This window comes from Thermobia domestica, chromosome 11 (assembly GCF_964235325.1).
Source record: "Thermobia domestica chromosome 11, izTheDome1.hap1.1, whole genome shotgun sequence".
Classification (NCBI taxonomy): Eukaryota; Metazoa; Arthropoda; class Insecta; order Zygentoma; family Lepismatidae; genus Thermobia; species Thermobia domestica.
Genome location: NC_137464.1, coordinates 176,094,224 through 176,106,951, shown reverse-complemented (window position 1 = coordinate 176,106,951; position 12,728 = coordinate 176,094,224). Strand labels below are relative to the sequence as shown.

General features: G+C 35.7%; 2 protein-coding genes across 2 annotated transcripts in view; both read left to right on the top strand.

Annotated features, from left to right (window-relative positions):
- The window catches only part of LOC145664571 (uncharacterized), an 822,099-nt gene that overhangs the window by 304,993 nt on the left and 504,378 nt on the right, over positions 1–12,728 (top strand). The gene's annotated exons all lie outside the window — the stretch shown is intronic.
- Positions 2,401–7,011, top strand: LOC145665371 (uncharacterized). The gene is made up of 3 exons (XM_081732672.1): positions 2,401–5,475; positions 5,680–6,271; positions 6,386–7,011. Exons 1-3 carry the CDS (start codon positions 2,401–2,403, stop codon positions 7,009–7,011), a joined length of 4,293 nt encoding a protein of 1,430 aa, XP_081588798.1.

Below are 12,728 nucleotides of genomic sequence, written 5' to 3'. Positions count from 1 at the left end.
TGTTCTAAAAATGGCGCCCATGGCTAATATACAGAGCATTATTCTACAAGTCAAAATACAGCAAGAAATGTATATATTTGTATACCTTTCGAGTCCTCGTCTGTAGACACAAATTGAACTATGTGGCAACGTCCTAAATAAAGAACCATATATTAGATGTACAAATCTACGAGTATCAAGTAGTTATACCGACTCCTTCCAGGTAGCAGCTAATCTCTATATTGATTGAAGCTAAAAACATTAATTAGTGTAGCAATCGGTTCAAGTGTCCGTTGGATTCGTAAATGGTTCCAAGGTTATTTGCAACATTGCTACATTGTGAAATTTTGATTCCTCATAGCGTCTGAAGAGGGCCTCGGAGGGCATAACTTCATATAACATTTTCGCTTTATTTTGGCCTGTAGAATAGTGCTTTGTTGTACGTGAGCGCCATTTTTAAAACACCCGATATATGTATGTATGTATGTATAAGACGTTCCGAGTAGTAAGGGCGAACTCAACAGAGGCGTATTTCCTGATTATGCAGGTCGAAAGATCGATATATTCGCCCATTTATTTTCAAACTATATTTTCTAAGGGAAAATAGAAACGTCATCCACAAACTATAAACAAATGTTCCGCTCAAACTTTTGGCCCTTTGTACCTATAGGTTAAAATCTTATTTACTTAAAAGCTCTCCTTGTTTATTTTTAACTTTTTTTAAAGATTGTTTACCAGCACCCCCAAACATCATATCAAACAAGTGAGAATGCAGATAACATTATCTAGGGCCGCGTTTAAAAATTTTACGTCCCTGGTCCATAAACATTTGCACCCAGGCCCAACAAAATGTTGGGCTCCCTTTTTTGCTTGTTAGTATTCACAATAAGTCTAAACAATACTTATATGATTGCGTACATTGAGCCATCAGTAATGGGATGGGGATTACAAAATATATGAACCAAATGTATGTATTACACTGGCAGCCATGCGTACGTTGAGCCGTCAGTAATGGGATGGGTGCGTGCAAAATGTATGAACCCAATGTATGTATTACATTGGCAGCCAATAAACAATAGCTTCAGTTCCTTCTAGCACCAGCGTCATAACAAGAAAACTTAGTGTCGCGTTACGGTACCTACATAGTTTTCAGTACAAATTTCCCTTAAAAATCTCCATGTCGTGAACAGTCTTTTCCTTTTTTACACATACCATATTTTAATGTCAAATTTCTTAATGTGTGCCGTCCTGGCATGGCAATACCTATTAGCGTTAGATAGACAAATAACGCGCAGTTAGCGACATTCATTAGCGTGACTGTTTATTATTAGGATTTTTAGCGTGAGATATAGTCTAACAAGGAACATTCGCAAAGTGTCCCCTCGGGATTCGTCTAAAATTGATTCAAATACGAAGTTCTCCGCACCCCAATGTATTGTACTAATTTTAGCGGCCCATACGGGTGATTTCAATATTTATGGGAATTCATATTCGGGATTCAATCATAAACTATTATAACGCTCGGTCACAAAATTACTTTTAGTTTCTTTAGATGTAACTGAACATGAAAGTGGACATATGAAAAACAAATTGTATCAAGTACTGCTTCTCTGACACGTGTTACCCTCCCTGGCCGCCAGCTTGGATCCGCCATATTGGATTCGACTTCCGGTTTCTCAAATGGGATTAGGTGAATGTGATACATCAAATTCATGCAAAATTTTCTCGTAGCTTGTACTGTTTGCAAGCTATTGTATGTTAAATGTCAGGCATTTCACGGATATTAAACCAAATAGAAAGTTGTGCAGGGCCTCGTGTATATATGTAATCGTTTATGTGATTTATTGTTGACGAAATATTCTCTGAACGTAGATAGCCTACATACAGACACACAGACTTAATTACGGAAATGGTAGGTGTAGAGACTTTTATAGTGAGTTTGTATTATTGCCATTATATTCGCATAACGTTTCTCTTTTGTTTTAAAAAAACAGTTTGTGTGTGTGTGTGTGTGTCAGCAAGTTGAGCACCAAGAGATCCATACAAGACGGTCCTCCGGAATTCGTAAAAAAAGACAATATAACAGTAAGTTGTAAGTGTTTCAGTTGTTGTGTAGTTAGTGCAAATAAACATGTATTCATTTATCACAATTAAGTTGTTTTGTGAACATTTATTCATCAAAAGACAGAACATTGGTCAGCTCCGACCGGATCACAGTGAACTAGCGTTTGATACAAACTGTGAATGTATGTGAACAATTGTTACATTGCTCTTTGTTTAGTTCTGTTCATGTGTGCAGTGACATTTATTAATTCTTCTGGAAACTATGTGAATAGACATAAGTGAGAACACGTTCATCAGTGTGGACTTGTGTGTGGACTTGTTTTTATTAGTTAGTGTGGACTTACAATATTTTTCAAGATGGAGGACTCGGACAGAAGCAAGTTAGTGAAACAACGTGGTGTGTGCAAAAGTCAACTGACAAGAATTCAAAACTACGTAAGTAATATTAATTCAACAACTACAATTAGTCAGGTGAAAGTACGTAAGACTGCAATGATTGAGTTGTATAAAAAGTTCGATGAAGTACAATCACAGTTAGAAATAAATTACGAACAAGTAGAGGACGATGCATATAGAGAGGAGTTTGAAACCAGTTACTATGATGTATTAGCGCAACTAGAGGATTTTATTATTCAGCGTAGTCAGGAATCTCATTCAAAGAATTCCTCGAAAAATGAGAATCAGGTGTCAAATGATCAATTAAAATTGCCTCGTGTTGAATTGCCATCATTTAAAGGACGATACGAAAATTGGCTTTCATTTTCAGACAATTTTAAAGTTATGATTCATAATAACGATAACGTGTCAGTGTTGCAAAAGTTCCATTACCTTAGGAGTGCATTGAGAGGGGAGGCGTATGATTTAATAGCGAATCTGCAAGTTACAGAAGCTAATTATAAAATTGCATGGCAATTATTGAAAGACAGGTATGAAAATAAGCGTTTGATTGCAGCTACTCATGTCCGTAATTTGTTACATATTAAATGTATCACAAAGGAAACTACATCAGAATTCAGAGAATTTATTAATACAGCTACTAGTAACTTGAATGCATTACGAGCTTTAGATTTGCAGACACCACTAGAAGAGGTTTTGTTAGTTCAACATTTCGTTTCTCAATTAGACAGTAACACTAGGCGTGCGTGGGAGTTACAAATCACAGATCATTCTTTCCCTCCCTTATCAGAGTTCTTTGCTTTCTTGGAACGTAGGTGTCAAGCATTTGAAACTATAAAAAATACACCATCGCAGGAAGTAGTGTCAAGGTCAAGGGGCGATAAAAATAGACAGAGTGCTGAACCAAAACAAAAAGAAAAAACAACCAAATCATACGTGACAACAACTCAGTCTTTCTGTAACTTTTGTAAACAAAACCTAATACATCAGCTGTTTAAATGTCCTGCATTTTTAAACGCTGAAGCAAAAGAAAGACAAGACTATGTTCGAGATAATTTATTGTGTTTCAACTGTCTCAAAAAAGAATGTAAAGTAAAGACGTGCAGATCAGGTGGCTGTAAACGCTGTTCCAAAAGGCATAATACCTTGCTGCATTATGATATAATGTCAAAAGCAGATGAGAAAACCAGTGTTGCTAATTCACAATCAAGAAATTTTTCGAGTCATTCTAATACGAATAGGGAAAATATGACACAAGGTTCTTATTGCATTTTCAAGGGGAAACCAAATGTTACTGTTATGTTATCTACTGCTATAGTAAATGTACGAGATGCAAATGGTAAATTACATCCATGTAGAGTATTATTAGATTCTGCCAGTCAAAGTAATTTTGTAACTGAAGATTTAGTTCAAAGGTTGCGTCTACCTAAAAATAAACACCGAGTTCCAATTCAAGGTATTAATAGTGTGATTAGTGAAACAAAGCATTGTGTAGATGTACATATAGAATCAAGAATTCGTGAATTTGCAATTGATGTAAACTGTTTAGTTTTGCTCAAAATAACAGATAACATTCCAAGTAGGCCATTAGATCATGCTGATTGGAACTTGCCGACAGACATAGTGTATGCAGATCCTGACTTTCACCAACCAGATACTATTGACATTTTGTTAGGCGCGGAAGTGTTTTTGGACATTTTGCGATCACATAAACTGACTAGACCAGGGAATTATCCTGTAGTACAAGAGACTGAATTTGGGTACATTTTGGCGGGTAAAGTTCCTACAACAAGAGATTCTAGTATACCACAAGTGTCATTTTTTGTGCAAGAAAGTAACCTTGATAGACAGTTACAGGCATTTTGGGAGCTCGAAACTATACATTCAACAGTCATGACTCAAGAAGAAAGGCAATGTGAACGACACTTTGAGGAAAACACTACCAGAGATAGCAGTGGTCGATTCGTTGTACGTCTGCCAATTAAGCCAAGTCATAAACCATTAGGAGAATCATATAATTTAACTCTTCGTAGATTTTACCACCTAGAAAGACGGTTGCAGCAGTGTCCAGAAATTAACGAGCAGTACTGTAACTTTATGAGGGAATATGAAGAATTAGATCATATGAAACCAGTGCCAGAAGAACATAGGGAAATTCACATACCGTTTGAATTTGAGTCCGAGTCAGGTGTTTCAACATTGGGTTTATCGTGGAATCCTGCATCAGATAAGCTTCTCATCACCAACAAGTCAGTTAAAGAATGTCTCACGACCAACATACCAACCAAACGTCAAGTGACTTCGACCATAGCAAAAATATTTGATCCTTTAGGACTTGTAAGCCCTGTAGTTACTCCGTTCAAGATTTTCTTACAACAAATGTGGATCCATAAGATCAATTGGGATGATCAAATACCATCAGAGCTCTATCAACAATGGTTAGATCTGTGTCATCATCTTCCAAGTGTTAATGAAATACAAATTGATAGATGTGTAGTATTGAAGAATTATGTTCATGTCGAAATACATGGGTTTGCTGACAGCAGTCAACTTGCTTACGGCTGTTGCATATATGTTAAAACTGTGGACATTTCAGGCAAAACTACTGTTAAACTTTTGGGTTCTAAATCGAGAATAGCTCCTATTAAAAAGGTAACTTTACCAAGACTTGAACTTTGTGCGGCAGTACTTTTGAGCAGGTTGTATCATAAAATAATTCCGATATTAAACATTTCAGTGAATAGTACTTACTTCTGGACCGATTCAAAAATAGTGCTTGCATGGATATCATCTCCAGCTGCCAGATGGAAGGAGTTCGTGGCAAACAGGGTTGCAGAGATACAGGAGATCACATCAGTCAACCAGTGGCATCATGTGTCGTCAATGGACAATCCAGCCGACATTATTACACGGGGAATGGATCCGAAACAGTTGAAGGAAGCAGATATTTGGTGGCATGGACCCGCTTGGCTTGAATCATCTGCATGGCCCGAACAATCAGAAGTGGTGGACGAAGATGTTCCAGAAGAAAGGAAAGTAACGACCATATCTTTAGTCAGTTATGAAGGTGACATAAGCTTTCTGGAAAAATTTTCATCATTGTGGAAACTATTGCGAGTTATTTGTTTGTGTCGTCGTTTTATTTACAATTGTAAAAATCACAACGAGAAGAAAGTAGGAACTATTTCCACTACTGAAATTAGTGATACTTTACAACAATGCATTAAGCTAATCCAGCAGGTTAGTTATTCGCAAGAATTCAAGGACTTAGCTTCATCAGGCCAAGTTTCATCCCAAAGTGAACTTAAATCTTTGTATCCATTTATAGATAATGAACAGTTGCTACGAGTGGGAGGATGGCTAAAAAATTCCGACTTACCGTATGATAGCCGACATCAGATCATCTTACCACCTAAAGAGCATCTCACCAAATTGATAATTGAAGCGGAACATAGAAGATTGTTACATGCTGGACCGCAGTTACTGATTTCATCATTGAGGCAAAAATATTGGATCCCACGAGCTAAACAAGTCGTTCGATCTATCATTCATCAGTGTCTAGTTTGTTTTAAATTGAAAGCGTCAGCCTCAGAACAACTCATGGGTCAATTACCATCAGCACGAGTACAGCCAGCTCGAGCTTTTATTCACGTAGGGGTGGATTTCGCCGGTCCCCTAATGATTAAGCAAGGAACTAGATCTCGTAAAGTGACAAAGGCGTATGTTGCAATATTCGTGTGCTTAGCAACCAAAGCGATTCATATGGAGTTAGTGAGTGATTTGAGTAGCCAAGCATTTTTAGCAGCTCTTCGAAGATTTGTATCAAGAAGAGGTAAATTTTCGAACATTTATAGTGACAACGGAACCAATTTCGTTGGAGCGCAGCGATAACTTTAGGAGCTTCAACAACTACTCAGTTCACAACAATTTCAAAACTCAATTCAAGATGTTGCAGTGCAAGAAGGATTTACATGGCATTTCATTCTACCCAGAGCAAGTCATTTTGCAGGCATTTGGGAAAGTGCAGTGAAGTCATTTAAGTTTCATTTAAGAAGAATAGTAGGTTGCACAATTTTGACATTTGAAGAACTCAACACAGTTATAACACAAATAGAAGCCTGTTTGAATTCAAGACCAATCACCGTTCTATCCAATGATAACGATGATCCTTCATTTTTGTCGCCAGGACATTTCCTTATTGGTGAACCTTTGATGAGCATTCCTGAACCAGATCTAATGGACATTCCGACCAACCGATTATCAAGATGGAATCATCTTCAGAAGATGAAGCAGCATTTTTGGAAAAGATGGTCTCAGGATTATCTACATGAACTACAGCAGAGAAGAAAATGGACAACAAAACAACCTAATATTTCTATTGGAGATGTGGTTCTAATCAAAGGAGACAATACTCCTCCATTGTCATGGAAATTAGGTGTTATTCAACAAGTGTTTCCGGGAAAAGATGGACTAGTGAGAGTAGTGAGTGTGAAGTGTAAGACAGGGACTGTTAAAAGACCGATTACTAAAATTGTAAATTTACCTAAAAGTGATAATGTGGATTATGTGTAAGTTGATTGACTTGGTTCAATCAAGAGAGGGGAGAATGTAGAGACTTTTATAGTGAGTTTGTATTATTGCCATTATATTTGCATAACGTTTCTCTTTTGTTTTAAAAAAACAGTTTGTGTGTGTGTGTGTGTCAGCAAGTTGAGCACCAAGAGATCCATACAAGACGGTCCTCCGGAATTCGTAAAAAAAGACAATAGTAGGTCTTCACCCAAATCTCATCGTAGTCTATCTGGATTTACAATTAGGCATTTTGACCGTAACACAATACTTCCTTGTTATAGTATACCATTGAAGTAATAATAATCACTCACATAAATGTAATAAGATTATGGCACCAATGTTATAAATAGTTTGTTTATACCTACAGTATTTTTCTAGTTAGAAATTGTATTGATTTGTCAACATCAAAAATGTAAGCGTAACTGATATTACTCTGCAATGTCTATTTGCGAAGAGCCTGGAGAGATTTAACATGAAATACCTTCCAAACAGTACAAGCTACGTTAAAATTAATTACACCAGTGAATTTTCGAGAAAATTGTACATCAATTTGATGTATCACTTGCACCTATTCCCATTTATAAAACCGAAAGTTGAATCCAATATGGCGGATCCAAGATAACGACCGGGTTGAGTAACATGTGTCAGAGAAGCCGTACTTGATCCAATTTGTTCTGCATATGCCCACATTCATGTCCATTTACATCTAAAGAAACTAAAACCAATTTGTGTCCGAGCGTTCAGTAGTGTATCATTGAATTCCGGACATATGAATGCTCATAAATATGAAAATTACCCTATGGGCCGCTAAAATTAGTACAATACACATTGGGGTGCGGAGAACATTCCATTTAAATCAATTTTACACGAATCCTGAGGGGACACTTCGCGAATGTGCCTTCTAAGACGTTTGCTGTTTGTTATTAGGATGGAAACGACAACTGGCTTTCACAAAGCAGTTTTGTACTATTAGTCGAGCGCTTCATTTTGTACAGAACTTTTGCTAAGTTGTCCCTTAATACCCGGAACATCTCACATGTACACTCATGTCCAAAATTATTGTCGCGTCTCTATAAATATATTGTTGTAGGAATATAATTTGATAACGAATTCACACGGTATTTCTTATAATGTTAGTATGTGTATAATTGGCAAAGACATGTATGTGGCAAATTGGATGTCAAAAGAGTGGTAAATAAGAATAATATAACGAAAATAAAACTTTCTTGTCCATTTAGCAACATTTTGTTTCACTCATTCTAATTTTCGTATTTATAATTCTTTTCCTATGAAATGTACCACAAATATACATTTCCCGATTATACATGTAGTATCAGTATTAAAAGTACCATCCAAAATCATTATCAAATTATATTTTTACAAGAAGACAGTTATAGATATATAACAATCATTTTGGACATGAGTGTACCTATCATCTTTTTTTCTTTTTCATCTTTTTGTCTTTAAATATCATATATATAAAATTTTAAGGTTCTCTTTTCTCTGTCAGTATGATAGTAAGCTATTAGCTATGAGACACACTAGGTGATGTTATAATAATTTCATAACTTGTTTTTTGAACGTATTGTGTATTGATTGATGAAACAGGTCATTAAACTGCAAAGAGAATACAATAGAAAAAAAGAAAATTAATATAATTATTTATCCTCTCCTATACAGGCCCGTAGCCAGCCCGAAAATGTAGGGGGTGGGCGGTGAAAGAAGGGGCCCGATCCAAAAATATTATAGTTTATCACCATGTTATAGTTCATTTGCAAGCCTACTGTGAAACTTTTAGAGGGGGTCAATAAAAATTCCCCCCCTGACCTCCCTGGATACGGGCCTGCTCCCACATTTCTTTAGTGTTATACCGATACCAATTTTCAACCTTTCTCATCTGTCAGTAGATGACAGATAGAATTAAATTTTAGAATATTAAAGAAAAATAAATTTATGTTGCAGTAAAGTACATAAATAATTAATTGTAAAGTGATAAATAATATATAGTTCGGTTGTTTTATTCATTATTATTATTTTATGCTTGAAGTGAATCAGTTTACCTTAAACTTAATAGTTAGCGCAATGGTTTTTGGAAGAAATTGGCTCAAAAGACGTTACAGATGTTCCTCAATTATGTTTTTCTTTTTTCAAAATTGGCACCTTTCGGATTCCTACTATTAGTATTGATTGTGGTAATTGATCCAGTGATACCAATTTAGTCTATTTTTGGCGAAATCTGGCCTATTTGTAGAGGTATATAGCCATAGAAATCTACGAAATGCTTATAGCCTTAAATGTAGCTTATTTTATGAAACTCTTTTGCCATTTTTGGCTTTTTTATTAGCCGATAAATTTATTCTAAAAATTACTTTTTCTTCGAAAATAAATCGTAATTTTTACAAATTAGTCTATTTTTCATTATATATTATCGTATTAATTGATTTCTCTAGGCAGAGTACGTTTTATTACGCAACAAACACTTGTTGTTCATTCTTCTCTCTCCCAACCCACAGATTTACAACTACTTAACAATATTTATCGACTCAGAAAGAATTTTTATGTCATTCCTGTAACGGCCCCGGTTGCTACTTTTTAATTATCACAATTTTCGCATTTTATTGTAAGAATGGAAGTTTTCTAATACAAATTTAGTAATTGTTCAGTTCCTCAAGCCACAGATATTGCTTTTGTTTATTAAAGGAAACAAATATGATATCTAATTAGCTTGAAAACTCTCAATGCAATCATGATTATTCATGTTGGGGTATGGAGAAATAAGAATTGTTTGTAAGGATTTTGATCTGTCAAAAGAAGTACTACTGAAAATTGGGACAATGGCAGTCTACACAAACACAACATCCACAATCCAACGATATGCATCCAGTTCTAGGGCCTCGGCTAGCTGCGACGTCATCGATGATGACATTTCAATTTAACTGATAATATGGCTATTGACTTTCACAAATCAGATGAGTTGTTGATGGCTTTTATTGTAATTTAAAGTCATGTATGTTGCTTGTTAGTCTTCAGCGAATAAAATTCAACATTTCCAATTTTACTATGACAGTTATAATCCTACATAAAAAAAGATTTTAAAATCTACAATATGGGTTATAGGTTAATAGTTTAAAATCTAGCCATTTCTTTGCGTATAAAAGCTTATTTCTCAAGGCCATCTAGCCAATTTTCTTCTGAGCTTGTTGGCAACACTGAACCGGTCGGAGAGGTTTGTTAGATTCACTTGCGAGAACCTTTTGAAATGCAGCGAAATCCATTAAAGTTTTTAATTCTTTTAATAAAACCCTCAATCCAGTACCGTATCCAAGGGGGATCTAGGGGTCTGCCCCCTAAATATTTGTTGGCCTCTCCTAAAATTTTCACGGTAGGCTTGCAAATGACCTATAATATGGTGATGAACTATAATACGTTGGATCGGGTCCCCTCAACTTCTGTCAGTCCCCCCTACATTTTGGGGCTTGCTACCGGCCTGCCTCAATTTCTTAATATAATTTATAGACTGTAGAATACAATTTACGATAATTTTCAATTTTCAAATCATATAATCTTATTGGAAGAAATGTAGCAAGAATACCTGAACTCCTTAATTCAGGTATTAATCATTTGGTTTGATTTGATTTGATTTTCAGTTTAGCGTCCCTGGACAATGTTTACCAGAAGGGGTTCAGCTATTTTCTCTAAAAATATTACAATTTCGGTCGTTTCTGTTCACATTAGGTTAGCTCAGGTTAGTTTAGGTTAGATTACGTTAGTTTCGTTTAGGTTAGATTATATTAGTGTAGAAGTCCAGCATAATTATCAAAAAAAATGAAAGAATTTCACTTATTTCTATTACTATTAGGTTAGTTCAGGATGTTAGGTATAAATACTTGCATCTTCAATTTCTCTCGTAAATTTTGTATCTTTTACGTACTTCTGGTCCCCTTCTGCTAAACATTTACCGCGTACCTTTCTGCAGTGTGGTTACATGAGATGTGAACCTACAGTTTCACATGGGATCCAAACCACATGAGCTCCTGCCAGAAATCGAACCCGGGTCTCCCACTTCATAGGCGCGTATACAAATCGCTCAGCCACGAGAGCTGCTTTCAGGTATTAATAATATTGCATTTTCAATACAGGAACCTATATTGCACACTCAATTGTTTTTAGTGAGTAGCTGCCATTTTCATAATGTGCCCGTAGTGGCTAGCGTGTGTATCTTTGGTGCACGAGTTGTCGGGTTGAATTTCCTGTAAGAGAGCATGTAACTCACTCCAAAGGTTCACACCTCACTTTAAACTGTAGCTTCACAGATGACTGATCGCATGGTTGATTTGAATTAATGTCCTTTGGCAGCAGCTAAGCGACATAGGCTAATTGGAACTAAGTTTGAAGTGGAACTTGAACCATTGTTGTGCGTCGATACTCTCTCACTGGGAATCAAACCTAGGACTTCATTTACCAAAGGCATATGCTCTAGTGACTACACAACAAAGATATTTTGTTACTACACTTCAATTTTAACACAGACCATTTCTCAGTATGGCTTGCACCTCAGTGTTATTTCAATACCAATAATCTGGTGTTACGGTTAACACAAGCCAAGTGTTACCGGTTTGGCACACAGACGATGCTGCAGCGGTGTTAAAGAACTAGATGAATGAATGAAAGACAAAGGATTGGATCAACATTACGGTGTTCTTTTAATATATACTCTTGTTGTTAGTAATACCCCAGCGAGAATGAAAGACAGTAAAGTAATAACATTAATAACTGTTCTATTTGTCACTGATCACCTTAGCCTGTCATTTGCTAAAACAATGTTTTAACGAAGATGCTATACCCGCGCTGAAAATTTTGTGTATCATTTATAAATTCAGCTATACTGTAAATTTTAGCAGCCACATTGCTTTGAACAAATATCACAAATACTCGGTAACTGACGTTAAGAATTTGTATAAGTTTTTTTTCTAAGCTATAAGCTTGATATTTGACACTTATACAAATTAACGAATAATGTGTTATATTGTCTGAATATTTCATGTAAATAGTTTCGGGTAAATGTGAATTTTCTGACAAAATTTACATTTCATAAGTACAACCATCTATTTTTATGTTTTTACAATTCTTCTCGGTGTATTTCAACCCATAATGGCTATGCCAGGTAGTCAAACTATGGAGCTCCTAAGAATTCCAACCTGGAGAGAGAGGCCTAGCTAGGGACGAAAGTAGCATTGTAAACATAGAACAGGGAAAAATAATGCTGTATGTATTGACTATATGTGAGATCATCTTTTCCCTTGCAAAGAAGAAAGTTCATCTCGTGGCAATGTAATCTAACAATTATAAATGTATGAACGGAAATGTGTAAAGAAAAGTATGGATGATACTTGTATATTTTATTTCTAAGTTTGCTTGTCTATTTCTCAAAGTCAAAGTATATTAAATAAATAACGGTAATGTTAGTTTCTTTTTGGCTAAACTCCCCCAAAAAAGGCCCAGACTCTTTTGCTGCCTAGGAGACCTGGGTCTCTTAAGTTAGAGCCTGGTAATGACGTATTTCGTCAGACAGATGTGTAACGTAAGACATTAGTTTGATTAAAAAGAAAAGCTGTAAGAGACAAAGTTGTACATACGTACTTAGAAATTCTTCTTAATGAATCGATGAAATAGTCCTTTGTGGCCAATTGTAATCATTTTGCGAACATGTTTTTTTT